This window comes from Euprymna scolopes, chromosome 26, assembly GCF_053919585.1.
Source record: "Euprymna scolopes isolate OS-2025 chromosome 26, ASM5391958v1, whole genome shotgun sequence".
NCBI lineage: Eukaryota > Metazoa > Mollusca > Cephalopoda > Sepiida > Sepiolidae > Euprymna > Euprymna scolopes.
In genome coordinates this window covers 106,825,995-106,846,804 of record NC_136507.1, presented here as the reverse complement: position 1 = coordinate 106,846,804, position 20,810 = coordinate 106,825,995, and the positions used below count along the sequence as shown (strand labels likewise).

General features: G+C 29.3%; 1 protein-coding gene across 5 annotated transcripts in view; it reads right to left on the bottom strand.

Annotated features, from left to right (window-relative positions):
• Positions 1-20,810, bottom strand: part of LOC145248351 (uncharacterized) — a 106,091-nt gene that overhangs the window by 11,514 nt on the left and 73,767 nt on the right. For all 5 annotated transcript variants that reach the window (XM_080110267.1, XM_080110271.1, XM_080110269.1 and 2 more), the window contains 3 exons: positions 15,500-15,702; positions 5,731-5,804; positions 3,319-3,518 (listed from right to left, as the gene is read on the bottom strand). In XM_080110267.1, the coding sequence (XP_079966393.1) occupies positions 3,319-3,518; positions 5,731-5,804; positions 15,500-15,702 (477 nt within the window). The remainder of the gene's footprint in view (positions 1-3,318; positions 3,519-5,730; positions 5,805-15,499; positions 15,703-20,810) is intronic.

The window sequence follows — 20,810 nt, the reverse complement described above, 5'->3', positions numbered from 1 at the left end:
GATAGGAAAGTTTTAAGAAAATCAAATAATATGATGATAGGAAAGTTTTTAAAAAATCAAATAATATGATGATAGGAAAGTTTTTAAAAAATCAAATAATATGATGATAGGAAAGTTTTTAAAAAATCAAATAATATGATGATAGGAAAGTTTTAAAAAAATCAAATAATATGATGATAGGAAAGTTTTTAAAAAATCAAATAATATGATGATAGGAAAGTTTTTAAAAAATCAAATAATATGATGATAGGAAAGTTTTTAAAAAATCAAATAATATGATGATAGGAAAGTTTTAAAAAAATAAAATAATATGATGATAGGAAAGTTTTTAAAAAATTAAATAATATGATGATAGGAAAGTTTTTTAAAAATTAAATAATATGATGATAGGAAAGTTTTTTAAAAATCAAATAATATGATGATAGGAAAGTTTTTAAAAAATCAAATAATATGATGATAGGAAAGTTTTTAAAAAATCAAATAATATGATGATAGGAAAGTTTTTAAAAAATCAAATAATATGATGATAGGAAAGTTTTTAAAAAATCAAATAATATGATGATAGGAAAGTTTTTAAAAAATCAAATAATATGATGATAGGAAAGTTTTTAAAAAATCAAATAATATGATGATAGGAAAGTTTTTAAAAAATCAAATAATATGATGATGGGAAAGTTTTTAAAAAATCAAATAATATGATGATAGGAAAGTTTTTAAAAAATCAAATAATATGATGATAGGAAAGTTTTTAAAAAATAAAATAATATGATGATAGGAAAGTTTTAAAAAAATCAAATAATATGATGATAGGAAAGTTTAAAAAAAATCAAATAATATGATGATAGGAAACTTTTTAAAAATCAAATAATATGATGATAGGAAAGTTTTTAAAAAATCAAATAATATGATGATAGGAAAGTTTTAAAAAAATCAAATAATATGATGATAGGAAAGTTTTAAAAAAATCAAATAATATGATGATAGGAAAGTTTTTAAAAAATCAAATAATATGATGATAGGAAAGTTTTAAAAAAATCAAATAATATGATGATAGGAAAGTTTTTAAAAAATCAAATAATATGATGATAGGAAAGTTTTTAAAAAATCAAATAATATGATGATAGGAAAGTTTTTAAAAAATCAAATAGTATGATGATAGGAAAGTTTTTAAAAAATCAAATAATATGATGATAGGAAAGTTTTTAAAAAATCAAATAATATGATGATAGGAAAGTTTTTAAAAAATTAAATAATATGATGATGGGAAAGTTTTTAAAAAATCAAATAATATGATGATAGGAAAGTTTTTAAAAAATCAAATAATATGATGATAGGAAAGTTTTTTAAAAATTAAATAATATGATGATAGGAAAGTTCTTAAAAAATCAAATAATATGATGATAGGAAAGTTTTTAAAAAATCAAATAATATGATGATAGGAAAGTTTTTTAAAAATTAAATAATATGATGATAGGAAAGTTTTTAAAAAATCAAATAATATGATGATAGGAAAGTTTTTAAAAAATCAAATAATATGATGATACGAAAGTTTTTTAAAAATTAAATAATATGATGATAGGAAAGTTTTTAAAAAATCAAATAATATGATGATAGGAAAGTTTTTAAAAAATCAAATAATATGATGATAGGAAAGTTTTTAAAAAATCAAATAATATGATGATAGGAAAGTTTTTTAAAAATTAAATAATATGATGATAGGAAAGTTTTTAAAAAATCAAATAATATGATGATAGGAAAGTTTTTAAAAAATCAAATAATATGATGATACGAAAGTTTTTTAAAAATTAAATAATATGATGATAGGAAAGTTTTTAAAAAATCAAATAATATGATGATAGGAAAGTTTTTTAAAAATTAAATAATATGATGATAGGAAAGTTCTTAAAAAATCAAATAATATGATGATAGGGAAGTTTTGAAAAATTTAATAATATGATGATAGGAAAGTTTTTTAAAAATTAAATAATATGATGATAAGAAAGTTTAAAAAAATCAAATAATATGATGATAGGAAAATTTTAAAAAAGTAAATAATTCAAAATTCGATTATGAGACACTATCGGAGAGGAAAACATTTAATCATCAGTCTGGAAACTATGGATTGACCAGGTCACTACAGGTCACGACAGGTCACTACAGGTCACGACAGGTAGGCCATATATGTGGCAGCATGATTCAGACCCCTGTCATACCAGCTTGTGATTTTTTTTGTCTTGTGATTATATGATGGAACTGGTTTATGTTTCACAAAATTTTTCCTGCAAACCTAGAGGAAATTACCAGTCCAGAGATGTGCTACAACATGTTTGGGAGAAGCTGGAGATTCCTGCATTAGTAAGCCTTGAACCAGACTTGTCCTGTACTCATAGGAAGATATGCAGGATACAGGTTGGTGCAGATATTTCAAAATGTCAGCGTATATCAACTGGGGCTCAGATTGACAGACGACGGCTGCTGATCCAAAATCGTTTATGTAATCAAATGCAAAAGGGACAAAAGGTCAAACCTGGTTGCGGTCATCAGAAATTGTTAATTGTTTTTAGCATGTATGCATGTCACTCTTTTTCCCTTTTTGTTTTTCTCTCTTTTCTTATCACTCTCTTTCTCTTGCAAAAAGAGAAGAATTATATTGAAGAGTTTCACTGTGATTATCATCGAACACACACGTATAGCAATTTAGGTACAATCCCAGTCGACAACAGACGTGGGTCTACAATCACCAAATTTAAAATACTCCTTAAATGTTAAAAATAAGATTATTTTATTTTTATAAAAAAATGTCTTGTTGCTTATTTTATACAAGGTTCCTGCCATTAATGACGATAAAATCCTGCCCATAATGACGTCAAGAAGACTGGAAGATAAGACCCACAGGAGACATAGCCAATGTTATATCAACCCCAGACCTGAAAGGACATGTCCTGATTGCCATATCAGGATGGAACAACAGTTCCAGAAACATCCCCACGGCAAACCAAGTAACTCTCCCTCGTAAACGATAAATTTGTTTAGTGTCTGCGCTATTTACATCTCAAATAATAGCAACTTTTGGAAAAATCCTGTGCGTTATTATAATTGACGATTGACGAGAATAAAACCAACTCGTCGGGAGTCCCTAAAGAAACCCCTACCCACACGCCATTAGCTTTATTTGATGCCAAATCTTTTAAACATTTTATCACCTCAAGATATTCATATCAAGTGCAAAAAATTTTATCACCTCAAGATATTCATATCAAGTGCAAAAAAAAAAAAAAAAATGAAAGTACAAATGTATCGCTTCCTTTCAGGTATTACCTTTTGCAGACAGGTTGTTTTGTCGTCTCTTTAAGTAAGCATAATTCGGTTGTGGCCAGCCAGTGGTTGCTACGTGTCGGCTGTAGATGCTACTTAAAGGGGTCGATGTAAACTGACCAGTATCCAAGTCAAGCCCACTTGCTATTTTTCTCTTTTCGATTGTTGGATTTATCGGATGGTTGTATGGGTTCACTGAAATACTGCAAAGAACAAGAAAAACATTTTTAACAGGAGTTCCAAGATGAGGAATTATTGACATGAACAGATTATTCCATGGCTTAAAGAAAATATGCTGAATATTTGCCAGGTGCCAAGAATGAACGTCAAAGTCAAAATGGTGGGCGTAAAATCCCTACGGATTAGGTCAGCAAGATTAACAGACATTTCAAGACAATGCATGTTGGAATGCTTGGACATCATCTGTATCAATGATATATAGGCAGCAGATAACAGAAGGAGAGAGAGCGGCAAGACGGGCAAGCTAAGCGACACATTTTTATCTGCTGCAAAACACACTAACTCCTGCCACACACACACACCATCACTCATGTCATGTCATTCTGAAAGTGAAAAGGTTATTTTGAATAAACAAAATATTTTATAACTAGCTGTATGCGTTTTATTTTGTTTGCTGCCAAGTGTATATATCGAGACAATGACAAAGGTTGATTTTTTAGAAATTATATAGACTGAAAAACACATTTGATGAATATATAACAAATATAGTCTGATAGTAATTTTAAGTAGAGTTTTAATTCAATATAACAAAAAAATAATACCAATATCTATCAACACGTGAATTCCACTCTTCCATTTCCAGACTATATTCTTTCCTTGCGTCGTATGTTTTATTCCTAGTCCCCTATCTTAATGTGCACGTCTGTAGCTTTAGTTTCCACACACCAAGCACAGCAATGTTTTTGTTTACATATAAACACACATGCATACTCATTGGGATTCATGAAATACTGGTGGCTAAATTTGAAAAATGGGGAATGAAGTGGACACAAGAAGATGACAAAAAACATTGATATGGAGTATTTTGTCATTGAATGGAGGTTGGTGGATTGTCGATTGTCGAGGAACAGGAATAGGTTTGTTTTAGATTTTTTGTTCTCAATCACAGAGCATCCTTGAGGGGGGGGACTGATTTTCATCAGCCTCCGATTTTGTGCCACATTTTGCTGTAGTGAGATATAATTGTATTCTTTTATTGCCTAGGTGTCCAGGATTTATGGATACATTTATGTACATGAATAAACAAGAGAAGAAGATGGGAGTGCAAAAACATTGGTGAAGTCTAAACAGTGAAGATAATAGTTTTATGTATAGACTGACATTCAATCGGTTGCTAAGGTTGCGGGACGAATGGTCTGATTGTTCTACCATTATAGAAAGTATGAATTCTCTACCTATCTAACTCATAAGATGGAGTACTGCTGCTGCCACATCCTGGGGTGTTACTACTTGGAGCACTATTTCTTGTCTCGATACAAAATTGATTAGTTGAGGATGTGTGCCCGTCTCTTCTCTACCTTCTTTCTCACGAAAGAGATCTAGCTAATTTTTCTCTGCCCTACCAATATTTTCATGGCAGATGTTCGAATGAGCTTTAATCCGTGGCTCCTCTCTCTAAAACATTGACAGCAAAATCTCGTTTATTTTTACCACAACTTACACGTGCCTAACATCAAATAAAATTTCCATGAACAAAGTTTCTTTCCAAGAACTTCCACTCAATAGAACATGTTTCTAGGATATTGCTTCTCTGCAGGCTACAACACAGTTATCTTCAAATTCGATATCAACAAATACATTTATCACTCATCATCATGTAAGGTAGTTGTTAATATGTAGGGACCCAACACGTTGTAGACTCCGTTTTAAGGAACATAAGAAAGGAAGAGGAAAGAAATTCAAATTCTTGTTTTATGTTTTAACAAAAGATTTCTTTCTCCGTCCATGCACACCTTCTCATATCAGCCGTGACGTCACCCGCGCATCGTTAATGCGATCGGAACCGTTAGTCAGTGAACACATACTTCTTTTTATAATCTTTTTCCTTTTTCCTTGCCCTGACATCACTTTGCACACGGCTCAGTCATTTGGATACAGCTGCCATACATGCATCTGTGCTCTGTTACAATCATAATCAAATTTTGTTCATTGCAGTTATCATTTTTCAATCCTCTCACAATATTCTTCATCATTGAACTGAAAATTTATTCATCTTATTAACTTTTATCCTTGAGTGGATTTTAACTTTGATATATAATGATTCTGACTCATTTATAAAAAATGAAAAATAAATTTTTAAAAAATTGTCTGAAAAATATTTCAACAATCTATCAAAAAAAAATAAAATAAAAATAAATTAAAAAAAAAAAAAATCGAGACAAAAAAATGTCTTACTTTGTTTGCTTTGTTAACTGATATGGATCATTGGGTTGTGATTCGTTGACATTGGGGAAGCAATTACCATCGCCCTGGCAATAGAAAAATTTGAAAGAAAAAAAAATTATTGCATCAAAAAGAGATTCGTTGTTTGCGGTTATTTTTGGTTTGTTTTTTTTTTCAGGGAGGGGAAGGAGTTTATTGTAATTTTGTCATTCTCGTAAATACTTTAAATATTTATCAGTTAATTTGCTTTGTGGTCATGTATTTTGCAATAATTGTAAAAAATAAAATGTATTTTGCAATAATTGTATAAAATAAAATTTATTTTGCAATATTTGTATAAAATAAAATTTATTTTGCAATATTTGTAAAAGATAAAATTTATTTTGCAATAATTGTAAAAAATAAAATGTATTTAGCAATTATTGTAAAAAATAAAATTTATTTTGCAATAATTGTAAAAAATAAAATGTATTTTGCAATAATTGTAAAAAAAAATGTATTTCGCAATAATTGTAAAAAAAAATGTATTTCGCAATAATTGTAAAAAATAAAATTTTGCAATAATTGTAAAAAATAAAATGTATTTCGCAATAATTGTAAAAAAAAAAAATGTATTTCGCAATAATTGTAAAAAATAAAATGTATTTCGCAATAATTGTAAAAAATAAAATGTATTTCGCAATAATTGTAAAAAATAAAATGTATTTTGCAATAATTGTAAAAAATAAAATGTATTTTGCAATAATTATAAAAAAATGTATTTTGCAATAATTATAAAAAAAATGTATTTTGCAATAGTTATAAAAAAATATATTTCGCAATAATTGTAAAAGAAAATGTATTTTGCAATAATTATAAAAAATGTATTTTGCAATAATTGTAAAAAAAATGTATTTTGCAATAATTGTAAAAAAAATGTATTTTGCAATAATTGTAAAAAAAATGTATTTTGCAATAATTATAAAAAAATGTATTTTGCAATAATTGTAAAAAAAAATGTATTTTGCAATAATTATAAAAAAAATGTATTTTGCAATATTTGTAAAAAAAAAATGTATTTTGCAATATTTGTAAAAAAAAAATGTATTTTGCAATATTTGTAAAAAAAAAATATATTTTGCAATAAATTACTCTGTAAAAGAACCAATTAAATCGAAACAAATAAAGCCTGTACTTGTTTTACAAGTACTTTAATGGAATGTGCTCTGATGAACTCATTAAACTTGTACCCCCTCGAGGTACATGTCCCCAACAAACCCGCTTAGAAAAAAAAAAAGTCACACCCATTCGCTGTTGAGTTTCCGTAAATGTCAGAAAGTTTTCTACTCTAATAGCTTCTTCCCTAAACGGTCAGACTGGAATCCCCTTCCTGCTACCTGCTTCCCTAACTGTACCGATATGCAGAAGTTCAAATGCAATGTAAACAGACATTTTTATCTTGGTTCCAATTAGTAGCTCCTCACGTCCAAGTGACAAAAAGTCTTGTTTGGGATGAAGGTTAGTAAAATATGTCTGCATAAAAGATGCTGCATGCCAACGATGAGGATTTTTTGCTACACACTGAGGCTGATATGCAGCAGAGTTTTTAAAAAAAATCCCACAATTTCCTTGCAGAGCCTAACACACACATTCCTGACGATGCGTAGATGCCTACATGAAAAGTAATATAACGATGTTTCCCCTAGATTTGGATAGCAAGTGCATGAAAAAAAACAAAAAAACTGGCGTCTCCAATTTCGGCAATAAAGTGTAGAAGCACCCCAGATTTTTATGGATCGCTATTTTTGCCATAAATTGTTAGGTGAAATTTTTTTTTTTCAGGAAAACTTGCACTTTTTTTTTTTTTAAAGAAAGTTGGTAGTAAATGTCTCTTTTTGAAAACAGAATTTGGTACTCTTTTGGTGTTGAGTTCCATGGCGACCAGCATAAAAAAACATGCATCGCTTTCTTTCTGATGCAAGCGCACGTAACACTTTATTTACTGACGTTGTCGTAGTATCTAAACGATTATTTGTCACATTATTTATTTTGAAAAAAGTTTTACTCTTTATGAATATTAAAAGAAAAATTACTAAACATTTATAAATAATGCCTCACTTTTACAGACATTTGTTTTTTTATTTCTTTTTAAATGACTTTTTATCGACTTTTATTTTAATAACATTTGCGGATGGGTAAAAAAAACGAAAAAAAAAACTAAACTATTTACTGACAATTTCTCGGTATCTTGACTTTGATTACATTTATTTGTTAAAAATATTTGTAAAAGTGATAATTATTTAAACAATGCTCGGCTGAATTCGGTCATCACGATGGCCGGTCGAACCCTAAACTAATTGGAATCTGGTGTGTGTGTGTGTGTGGGTGGGGAGGTAAATTCTGCATGAGTACCATTCTTTTTAATTTTGTCTTTTGTTCAATTTTTTTGTGTGGGCTTTTAGTAATTGCAAACTAACAAATTTAACCAAAATGCAAAAAATTCAACAATTAAATAATTTTGCTCAGCTTCTAATACAAAGCCTAGTAAATCAATCCTTCTTATTAGAACGCTCAAGGGAAGGACAGAACCAAATTTTTGCCAGTATGTTAGGGAGAGGTTATAAATATATATATATATATATATATATATATATTTATATATATATATATATTATTACAATATTTTAAGCAGATTTGACACTCAGCTACCAGATTTTTATGGGTTGCTCGTTAACTTACAATAAAACTTGCGAAGTATGCGCTTGTTTACAGTTGTTGTAAAAATGGAAATTTAAATTTTGCTCCGTTTTAATCTTTTTTTTTTTAATTGTGCTTCTCCCAAACAAATATAATCAAGAGAATAACATTCAACAATTGTACTTTATATATATAAAACATGAAATATTAAAAAAATATATATATTAACGAAAGAGAAATAATTCCATTTTTAAATGAAAAAAGTCAATTTGTTATATAAAAGTTCCGTTTAGTGATGTCACGTGATGGCATGCGGTATGAAATAATTGTCCCCAAATAAAAAAAAATGGCCCATCCGTACAAAGAAAACCACCTATTTATTATAGAAAAATTAAGTATAATGTGATAATTAAAAAGAGATATATAGAAACACGCATAGGTACAATAAACATATTATACCAAAATGTGGAAGCCATCCGTCCAGTGGTTATTTAGACTATTAATTACGAATGAACCAAGAGTTACATTTTTATATATAGAGATTCTTTATATATAATGACTTGAGTGAAGTTTAAAATGCAAAAGTCAAGTATCATGCTTCAATTGTGCTCTAAAGAGAAACATTCATTTTGAACACACTTCTGTCATATCAAAGAACCTACTGTAGATTTTATATGCCAAATCTTTCTGATTGTGTGGTAATAAAACTTCTCAAAGGCACTTGTGATGGTTTGGTAAGAATCGCCTGTTCTTTCATCGGATTATTTCAATTATCGATACTTATCAAACATATTCTGATACACACCTATTTAAGAACACTGCCAGGCACAAAGTACCTTCATGTGAGATTTCATAAAAATCGGCCCAGCCATTTTTGAGTCCATAGGAAACAAACTCACAGACAAAGTTCCTTTTATAGAATAGTAGAGATTATTGTTAAAAAAAAACACGTAATATGTGCATATATTTTATAGAATAGTAGAGATTATTGTTAAAAAAAAACATGTAATATGTGCATATATTTTATAGAATAGTAGAGATTATTGTTAAAAAAAACATGTAATATGTGCATATATTTTATAGAATAGTAGAGATTATTGTTAAAAAAAACATGTAATATGTGCATATATTTTATAGAATAGTAGAGATTATTGTTAAAAAAAACATGTAATATGTGCATATATTTTATAGAATAGTAGAGATCATTGTTAAAAAAAACATGTAATATGTGCATATATTTTATAGAATAGTAGAGTTTATTGTTAAAAAAACATGTAATATGTGCATATATTTTATAGAATAGTAGAGATTATTGTTTAAAAAAACATGTAATATGTGCATATATGTTATAGAATAGTAGAGATCATTGTAAAAAAAACATGTAATATGTGATTATATTTTATAGAATAGTAGAGATTATTGTTAAAAAAACATGTAATATGTGCATATATTTTATAGAATAGTAGAGATTATTGTTAAAAAAACATGTAATATGTGCATATATTTTATAGAATAGTAGAGATTATTGTTAAAAAAACATGTAATATGTGCATATATTTTATAGAATAGTAGAGATTATTGTTTAAAAAACATGTAATATGTGCATATATTTTATAGAATAGTAGAGATTATTGTTAAAAAAAACATGTAATATGTGCATATATTTTATAGAATAGTAGAGATTATTGTTTAAAAAACATGTAATATGTGCATATATTTTATAGAATAGTAGAGATTATTGTTAAAAAAACATGTAATATGTGCATATATTTTATAGAATAGTAGAGATTATTATTAAAAAAACATGTAATATGTGCATATATTTTATAGAATAGTAGAGATTATTGTTAAAATAAAACATGCAATATGTGCATATATTTTATAGAATAGTAGAGATTATTGTTAAAATAAAACATGTAATATGTGCATATATTTTCTATAATAGTAAAGATTATTGTTAAAAAAACATGTAATATGTGCATATATTTTATAGAATAGTAGAGATTATTGTTAAAAAAAACATGTAATATGTGCATATATTTTATAGAATAGTAGAGATTATTGTTTAAAAAAACATGTAATATGTGCATATATTTTATAGAATAGTAGAGATCATTGTAAAAAAAACATGTAATATGTGATTATATTTTATAGAATAGTAGAGATTATTGTTAAAATAAAACATGTAATATGTGCATATATTTTATATAATAGTAGAGATTATTGTTAAAATAAAACATGTAATATGTGCATATATTTTATATAATAGTAAAGATTATTGTTAAAAAAACATGTAATATGTGCATATATTTTATATAATAGTAAATATTATTGCTAAAAAAACGTAATATGTGCATATATTTTATAGAATAGTAGAGATTATTGTTAAAATAAAACATGTAATATGTGCATATATTTTATAGAATAGTAGAGATTATTGTTAAAATAAAACATGTAATATGTGCATATATTTCCTATAATAGTAAAGATTATTGTTAAAAAAAACATGTAATATGTGCATATATTTTATAGAATAGTAGAGATTATTGTTAAAAAAACATGTAATATGTGCATATATTTTATAGAATAGTAGAGATTATTGTTAAAAAAACATGTAATATGTGCATATATTTTATAGAATAGTAGAGACTATTGTTAAAAAAAACATGTAATATGTGCATATATTTTATAGAATTGTAGAGATCATTGTTAAAAAAAACATGTAATATGTGCATATATTTTATAGAATAGTAGAGATTATTGTTAAAAAAACATGTAATATGTGCATATATTTTATAGAATAGTAGAGACTATTGTTAAAAAAAACATGTAATATGTGCATATATTTTATAGAATAGTAGAGATCATTGTTAAAAAAAAAACATGTAATATGTGCATATATTCTATAGAATAGTAGAGATTATTGCTAAAAAAAAAAAAATGTTATATGTGCATATATTTTCGCAAACGTAAAAAATACATTTGCTCAGAATAATTTATAGATCTCAGTTTGTCAGGTAGTTTCAAATCAAAAAATAATTATTAGTACCAACAAAAAAAAAAAATTGTTTTTGGCATTGGGATATTTTTCTGATTCTGATTGTCTCAACACTAACATGTACTCATCCCTGCTAAGCGACCCTTCCCGTCACACATGCATCACAAACTAACAGTGCACAATGTGCAAGACAATATTGCAAAATAGGAAAACATGCAACAACAACAAAAAAAAAAAAATCAGAAAAAACAAAAAAAAAAAACTTGAATAAAAAAACAAATAAAAACATTATTTGTTTTTTTTTTTTAGTTATATTAAAACGATGCATAGACATTTTTTACATTACATTTTCTGAAATAAATATTTTTTGACAAAAAAAAAAAGTTTTTCCAAACAATATACATATACAATAAATGATACAGCAAGGGAAAAGAAAAGAAAAAAAAAGAGGGGGAGGAGTCAAGGAAGAAAATATTATTTTTAATTAATTGAAGAATTAATTTGTTCAATGACATTTTGTAAGTAAATGATGACCTCAAGGTCAACATGGTAATTTCCTCCCCCACCTCTCCACTGGACTATGTCACAAGACTTCACTATAAATTTTAACTGATCACCGGTTCGTTTTTGCCAGAAGGGGAATATGATGTACACTTAGTAGACATATTTCTCTCCTGACACTGCCCTGATTTTGTCAGCGATATTCAGGAATAGATTGGAGATTCTTTCGATAATCCTTTGTTTTTTAGATAAATCCGCAGATAAAAGTCTAGAGAATTAATCATACCTCTTACATATGAGACGATCACCAAAGTGTCCTTGCATATCACTGAAGACTGTTGGATATTTATGACTGAAACTTTGTGGACAAATCAGACACAGATTCAAGTTTATTTCTACTAAATATGGTTGAATTGCGGAAAGGATTGTAAATTTTATAAACAATTTCTTGAGTAGCATTTTTTCAGCCGGATATGATAATGGTTATGTTATATTTTGATTAAACTTGTTATCATGTTTTATTTTTGTTTTTGTTGTTTTTAATTAAGAAATTCATAGGTAGATCCAGGAGAGGGATTAGGGTTAGGGTTAGGGTTAGGGTTAGGTTTCATATAATGAAAACTTTAAAGCAAAACTCAACACCTGATCATCATCATTTTTTTCTTTGAGCAATTTTCCTCATCATCTTTTGCTTTTGACTTTCTCAGATGATAGCTTTTTCAGACTCTCAGAGGGAAATAAAATGATTTAAAATGATTTAAAGAGTCAAACCATATTTCATCAAACTATCTGTCCATCTGAAGACACAGAGGAATTAAAAATAAAATTACTCCTTATCAATTGTCTTTATATCTTTGAAATAGTTCACCAATTTATATTAGTATTAATAAAATTCTTAGGAATTCTTTTTTTTCTTCATTTGTTTCTCGTTTTCTGAAGTAATGAATATACTAACAATGAAGAGATCATCAAAGTTGAAATCGATGTAAAAAATACTAGTATGAAAAGATTAGTAATGAAATGTCGTGACGAATGAATAAACTTTTTCTTTCTTTGTTCATTTGGCAAACTCTTTTCTTTCCTTTTCACTTCTTTACGCTAGTCTGGCATCACATTTTTACAGCGACGTATGATTCAAATGAATGCTAAAAACCAAATGGTTTTAATTTCTACCCTTTTTCTTTCTCCACTTTGTTGAGATTCACTCTCTACATCACGTCGGGGTCACCAATTTGTGATATAATTCTTTGCATTAAATGACCTCTACCAAAACCAACAACATTTTCTCATATGAATCTATAATATCCACAGAGCTTAAAAATTAAGCATATTTTTAAGGCTTTGACCAATAGCCTATATATATATATATATATATATATATATATATATATATATATATATATATATATATATATATATATATGGGTTTAATGACTTTGTTTGATAAAACTTCAATATGGCGTAATGGAAAAATAAAAAGGTATTTGCAGCTTCTCTTCGAATTTTCGGATTTTAATCATGTCAAATCACACTTCAATTCCTTTTGACGGATTGATTGTTGCTATTTCTTCTGATGAGTTAAGGGCATAATAGATTCACTGATTGATATAATAATTAAGTAATTGATTTTGCGCTATGAAACAGATACTGTCAAGAATTGTGTAAGTCAACTGAATTAAAGGAATATAACTTTTTTGTCATTTATCTTCTATATTACTCTGTAATTACATTCAGCTTCTTGTATAAGGATTGATATATATTATAAGAAAATATATATATAATATATATATATATATATATATAATATATATATATATATATATATATATGCTTTGACCAATAGCCTATATATATGTTTGTGATAGTGGATCAATTGAATTAAATCAGCATAGGCTTAACGCTCATTTTATATGCTGGCATGCGTTGGATGGCTTTTAGAAATTGACTACCAAGCTAAACTACCTCTGACCAGATCTTTATTTATCCCTCTTTCTTTAATATCGATTCTTATTACTTCCTTCCAGGTTTTACTTGGTCTTCTCTTGTTAACAAGATCTGCTACTTCAACTGTTTTAACCCAAGAATTAATCCATTCTTCACTAAAGTCTCTTTGTCCTGTCCAGATGTAATCTTCTTCTGAGGTCATCAGATCTAAGCCTGTCTTGAAGACTCACCTAATCCTGACCAATCATATCATTCTCATATAATCTCTCTCCATCCATGCAACACATGTCCTCAACCCTCACTGGCTAGGTTTTACTTCCATACATCATTACACGAAAAAAAATGTATCTATTCTTTACAAGCACTTGTAGTTTCAGTCCTTATCCAGAACTCCCCCCCCCCCATATTTAAAAAACAAAAATAAAAAATAATCTGTATGATGTACGTATCCAGGAGGAAACAAAAATATCATATTCCAAAAATCATGTAAATTAATTGAGTAGTTTTATTGTTAAATGATAAAATCAAATTTTATGAGTATCTAAGAAGTGACTGTCTTGCCCACCATTTTGAAAAAAGCTCAAGAAACAAAGGGAGATAACTAAAAAATAATTCAAACTTGCTATGTTGTAATGCCTACGAATCACTTAATGTTTTTCTTTATAAAAATAAAACTATTTGATCAATTTATGTGATTTTTGGAAAATGATATTTTCGTTTCGTTATGGGTATGTACATCATACAGATGTTTTATTTTTGTGTTTTAATATAGGAAGAATTCTGAACAAAAACCATAGTTTCTGCAATAACCATCAAGAAACACATGATGCAACAGAAAAAACATTGAAGCTTCACAGAAAACCATTCTTAAAAATGAGAAGGTGAACTGCTCCAATGATTGGAGAACCATAAACGTATGCAGGTTTTAGTGACCCGTATCCAACTCCGAAGACGCGTTTAGCAAATATCAGTATAAACTGCTGAACCACACACATGTAATAATGCAACAAAACAATCGACGCCCCCCCCTCCTCTGGACAGAATTTTGGTCTCAACATATGAATTTACAGTACTTGTGCCCCCTAAATGTACATACACTCAACTGTCAAGCAGCAAAATCCCACCCTTTACTGTTGAGGTCCATAGATGCAGGAAAGTTTTTTTTGTTTACTTTAATAGCTTCTTTCCTTGAACTGCTTCCTGTTTCCTGCTTCTTTGACGATACTAACAAAAGTTTAAATGTAATACAAACAGACATCTTGCTGCTCAATTCACCATAGTCCTCTGAAAACATGATCCCAATTAGTAACGCTTATGTTCTAAGTGGTAATATTTGGGGGTGAGTAAGAGTTTAAAAAAAAAAAAAAAAAAAAAAAGCAAAGCTCTTCGCAGAATATATACAGAGTGACCCTGTATAAATAGATGAAATGAGAGCCGAAAATACAATAATACAAATCTGTTGCAAATATCCTAGAAGTCTAGAAAAGATGGACGTTGTTGACCGACAAAACACCCGAGGAAAGTGAGATGACACGTTGAATGAAACGCAGTCAGAAAATAAACAGCAATGATAAGGACAAAAGTTCAAATAAAACAGAATGACAATCAGCTTCCCTGTTGACTTAATAGCTATAAATAAAAAATAATTTGTCCACCACCTACTTGGCCGGTCGTATCAGGTGGTCTTACACGGTCAGCAGGGGAGATGGTCGGAGACGAGGAAAATTCTTGTTGATCTGATGAAGTATCTGCATTTTGAGGTTCAACCATTTTGGTTAAGATGATCTTAGTCTGTCGGTTTGAATTTGGACGTTGTGCCATTCTGCGACACAGTCCAGCACTTTGATGAGTTCTGTCTTCATCATCTGTAATTAATCATCATTAATATTTTTTGATTACCTTTTTTACACGTGTAATTTTTTTTTTTTGTTTCCATTCCCTCATGATAAAGTGCATTATCAACTAATTATTTTATAGAAATGACGACAAAAGTGGGTGAATATTATTTAATTAATTGGAATGCTTATTTAGATTTAGAAATGAATTATTTATTCATTTATTTACAACGGACTACTATCCTCATGTTTTTTAAATATTATTATTATTATTGTTTTTTTTTTTTTTACATAGTTTTTTTGTTGTTTCACAACGTTTTGGCCAACTATTCCTCTAGCCTTTGTCAGGTGGTAAGACGACAACAACTATGGAAGGCAGTAATTGCTGAGAATGCAGTTAGGAATTCAAAGTTCCAATCCCGTCGCGGTTACCACCTAATGAAGGCCAGAGGAATAGTTGGCCAAAACGTCGTGAAACAACTAAAAACAAAAAAAAAGAAAGAGGATTGGGTGAATTTTAGTAAATTTTTTCGTAAGAAAATCTTCTTTCAAATAAATGAGGAAAAATGTGTTGAAATTCATGCAAAACTGAAGATAAAAGCAACAATTAACAAGAGTTTGCTTTCATTTGGATTCGTCAGAAAATATTTTCATCTTATTGTTTTTACACCATTTTTGCTGATATTCAACCTTTGCAAATTTGGAAATCTTCATGTTAAACCTAGGAACCTATACAGAATTTATGCTGGATAAAGTAATTCGTAAAAATTCAGTTGTAAGTGACAAATTTGTTGTAAGTGGAGGTTGAAGGTTCAATCCTCAGTGCAGTCAACACAAAAAATACAATTGTGAATCATGATTCTCAGAACAGGGGCATAAATTAAATAATGGATTCCATTCAAAATAATCCCGAATGTAACAAAATATACCTGAACAAGGTCAAATGTTACAGTGGCCTTCGGGACAAGATCAAAGTGTAGTATCTATTCTTCAGATGATGCACTTCAATTTCTTGTTCTCTGTCAGTGGAGGAGAAATCCTTCACGACTGAGACAATTTTTATTTTTGTTCCTTTTCTCCACATTAAAAAAACGACCCTGGTGTCTAACTCTGTCCTGTGGGGAGGCATTGTAAATAGGAACGCTCAAGATGAGAACAGTAATTTGAATAATCCAAATTAGATTGTTTTTGTTCGAAAACCGGGTTGAAGTTATTCTTAGTTTTTATGAATTGTAGTAAGGTATGCAGCTTTAACCATCAAACGACAGACACTTAAATCAACACCTTTAACTACTGTCATACAAATCCAACTTTGAAAAGATGCATCTGAAGATAGTGGGATGTTACATCAGCTAAAGTCTAACAACCAAGATGAGACTAGTAGTTTGAATCATTAATCCTCATCAGTAAATGTTAAAGGTCAAGGTCAGAAAAGAACACAAGAAAAAAATTCCATGTAGGCATTAAAAAAAATTTTGTTATATTAATATATTATTAAATGAGGAATCATTTCCATTTAGAATCAATTTAGTATTATGCATGCAAAATTGAAAAAAAAGCATGCTTTGTTTTTAGATAAACACAACATCAGGTAAAACTTGGTCACCATTTTGTTTTACTTCTGCTTATTCACATAACGTTGACACAATTCAAAACACTTTTCTCAATTTTACATACATAATACTAAATGGATTTTAAATGGAAATTATTTCTCATTTAGTAATACTGAACAAAAACACCATAAAACCATTTGTAGTCGATGCAACATTTTTTCTTGCATTCTCCTCTAATCGTGATCTTCGACGTTTACTTCCTCGTATAAAAAAATTCTAAAGCATAGCAGGAATTGCATTTTAGAATTTATGGAAATTTATCCATTCAAGAATTCTGTACAATTTACATAAAAGAGTTAGAGAAAAAACAAATTCCTTTTGCTTACATAATGGAAACTATCAAAAGAAAATCTAAACTTTTAAAGATGCGATTTTCCTCAACATTTTTGTCGTTCATGTTGTTGTATATCTAAAATAAATTATCTTATTCTTTTTTTTTTTGGTCCCCTGACAAAAGGCGGGTGGACCTGTAAATTCACTCTTGTCCATTTGTCTGCCCACACTTTTCTCACGTTGGAACTTTTTAAAATTTTGCACAAACATTAAACATGATAGGAGTTAAAAAAGTAACAGAACAAATTTTCTGGGAAAACTCAGGTTGCCCCCCTGGGGGTGCCTTTCGGGTTAAAAATGGCTAAAATTGACACTTTTGTGCTTATTAAAAAAAAAAATGATGCCTTGGATTTTTATAAAATTTTCCGAAAAGTTGTAACTAACTGATTTCTATATAATTTTGTTTGTCTATACTTTGTGATAACACTTGGGTGTGCCCCAGGGGCTCTTTTACGGCTAATAAAAACATTCCATTTTTGGGACTGTTTTACCATATTTGTCCAAAATTTTCTGTGTATGTCGATTTAGCAGGTTTGTATGGTGCAGAATTCAAATTTAAATATGTTAAGGCCTTGAGGACTTTTGGGGCTAAATGGGGAGGGGGCAAATGATGGACTTAGTCATTTCGTTTTTTGTATGGTACAGAACTCAAATTGTTAAGGCCTAAAACTGCACCATTTGTTCATTTTCACTAGGATTTGACGTCCCCAGGGGACTTTTGGGGTTGGGTGGGGGTGGCAAATGCTGAACTTAGTCATTTTTTTTATGCCTCGTTCACTGTGCACTCACAGGGGACCATGCATACTTCACTGGTTTTAATTTGGATTGCCACTGATAATTATTTGTTTTGAGTTTTGGAAGAGTTCTACAAGGAAAAAAGGGAGACAATCAAGAATTTTAATGATTTTCAGCAAAACTTTTTTGTACATTAAATTAATGAATTAATGCAATGAAAAACATTATTAGTGGAACATTATTGAATTAAAAAAAAAAAAAAAAAACATGAACAGTTTTTCTTTATTTTTAATTTAAGACGAACACTTCATTTCTTCTTCTATATAATAAAATGACTGCAGAAATTCTGCACTAACTAAGTATCGTAGGTTGGCAACAACAGAGGTCACATATAAATTCAATATATTTAGGTTAATAGCCATTACTTTATGTAGCTTTCGAACACCATTTTAGACACAGTCAGCCGTGATATAAAAATACTACATTGCATCCTATGAGCAATGCCATCACTATCGAAACATCTTTAGAGGAAGGAGTTCCTATTTTTCTCTCTAAATATTTAGTCCTGCCACTGCTACCAATTATCACCTGGACGAATTCTACACTTTCCACAGATTCTGTGCTTTCATTGCCCATAACTGGCTATTAAATACATAGACATAACATAATCTTCATTTTCCGATTCATAAATAATAACGGCTCCCTTTCCAAGCTCTGTCTATTCTGATTGGCTGAACGTTGATAATTCTCATATTTCGGAATCCAATTCTATGCTTCATGAATGAACCAAGTTACTAAAATTGTAATATGGTATCACTAAGAGACAAATTACTTTGCACAGCAAGTGAACAAGTTTGTTTCATGCTTAGGTCATTACTGTTGTGTGTGTGTGTGTGTGTGCTGCACTTCACAATGACCTGGGCATTTGCTATAAACATTAACAAGTCTCAAAATATTGTGTATCCACAAGTATTGAGAACATAAATAAAAAAAAAAAAATGCGTCGCTAATGGTTCTTATTATAGTCCGGACATGCATGTATTTGTGTGTGTGTGTTAAAAAAAAACAAAAAAACTTTTGTTATTAAAAAAAATTGCAAAAATATAGATGTATATAAACATTATAAAATGCAACTTTTTGTGAAATAAATAAGTATATATATATATATATATATATATATATATATATATATATATAGTCTTTGAAGTTTTTAACCTTTAAAAACTATACAAAAAAATATTTTTTATCATTCGTTAGAAAACCATCTAGTCAGTAAGTCATTTAATCACCTGCAATCACTGCATTAACTCGCTATATATATATATATATATTTTTACATGGGGGTCACCACTTATCAAGGCCCAAAGGCCACTCAGGGATAAGGGTTATTGCATGTACAGTAATCAATGAGATAGTATTGTAGTAATCATTAGTATTCTGGGTTTTGATAGAGTGTCTTACTTAAGGGGGCGGTTTGTCAGGAGTTTGTTTATGTTGGACTTGAAGACGTCCAAGTTGTAGTCAGGTGGGAAACAGGCAAGCGGCAGAGAGTTTCACTGGCGTGCAGTTCTAAGAAAGAAGCTTTGCTCATGGAATCTACGTTTGGATTTAGGCACAGATAAAGAGTGGGGAAAATTATTGACAGTAGTTTCAGTCAGGCGGGTGTTTCTCGTGAAAGATTGGCGAGGGGGGGGGACGAGGGATTGGAGCTCAGACGAACACTTGCCATGGAAATAACGATAAAACAAAGACAGGCTCGCAATGTCTCTTCTGTGGGAGAGAGGTTGCAGGGAAGAGAAAAGGGCATCCCCCACTAAACCACAAAGACTATTTTGTACTCTGTCAAGGCAGGATAGGCTGTTTTTAGCAGCTACTGCCCAGATGTGGCAGCAGTACTCCATCCTTGGACGTACTTGGCTTTTATACAGATAGAGAATTGCATTAGTAGTGAGATATCTTCTGAAGCGGTAGAAGGATCCCACCATTTTCCCAGTGTCCCTGGCAACAGATTTGATGTACGTGTTCCATTTCAGATCAGGAGTAAAGGTCAAACCCAGAAGCTTGTCAAAACATGGAGCCTCTTCAAGACGAGAGCCATCCATTTCAATTGATGCCAGATGGGGATCAGAGCGTTGATGATGTAAAGACAGAAGCTTGGTTTTGGATGCATTAAAAGTGACATATATATATTCAGTAAATTTACACCACATTTTCATTTTTTTTTTTATTTATTGTATTTCTATTTAAACAAACTGAGCCACAGCAACACATGGCCGGTAAAACAATATTTTCAAATGAATTGAAACTGTTTAAAGATTTTTTTTTCATTCTGAATCAAATATAGCAGTTAATTTGGAACATTAATTAATATTTTCTATTGCGTTTGTTAATTTAATGTATTCATTCATAGTTTGCCTACAAAGTTTTGCTGAAAAATCATTAAAATTCAGTTTCTTA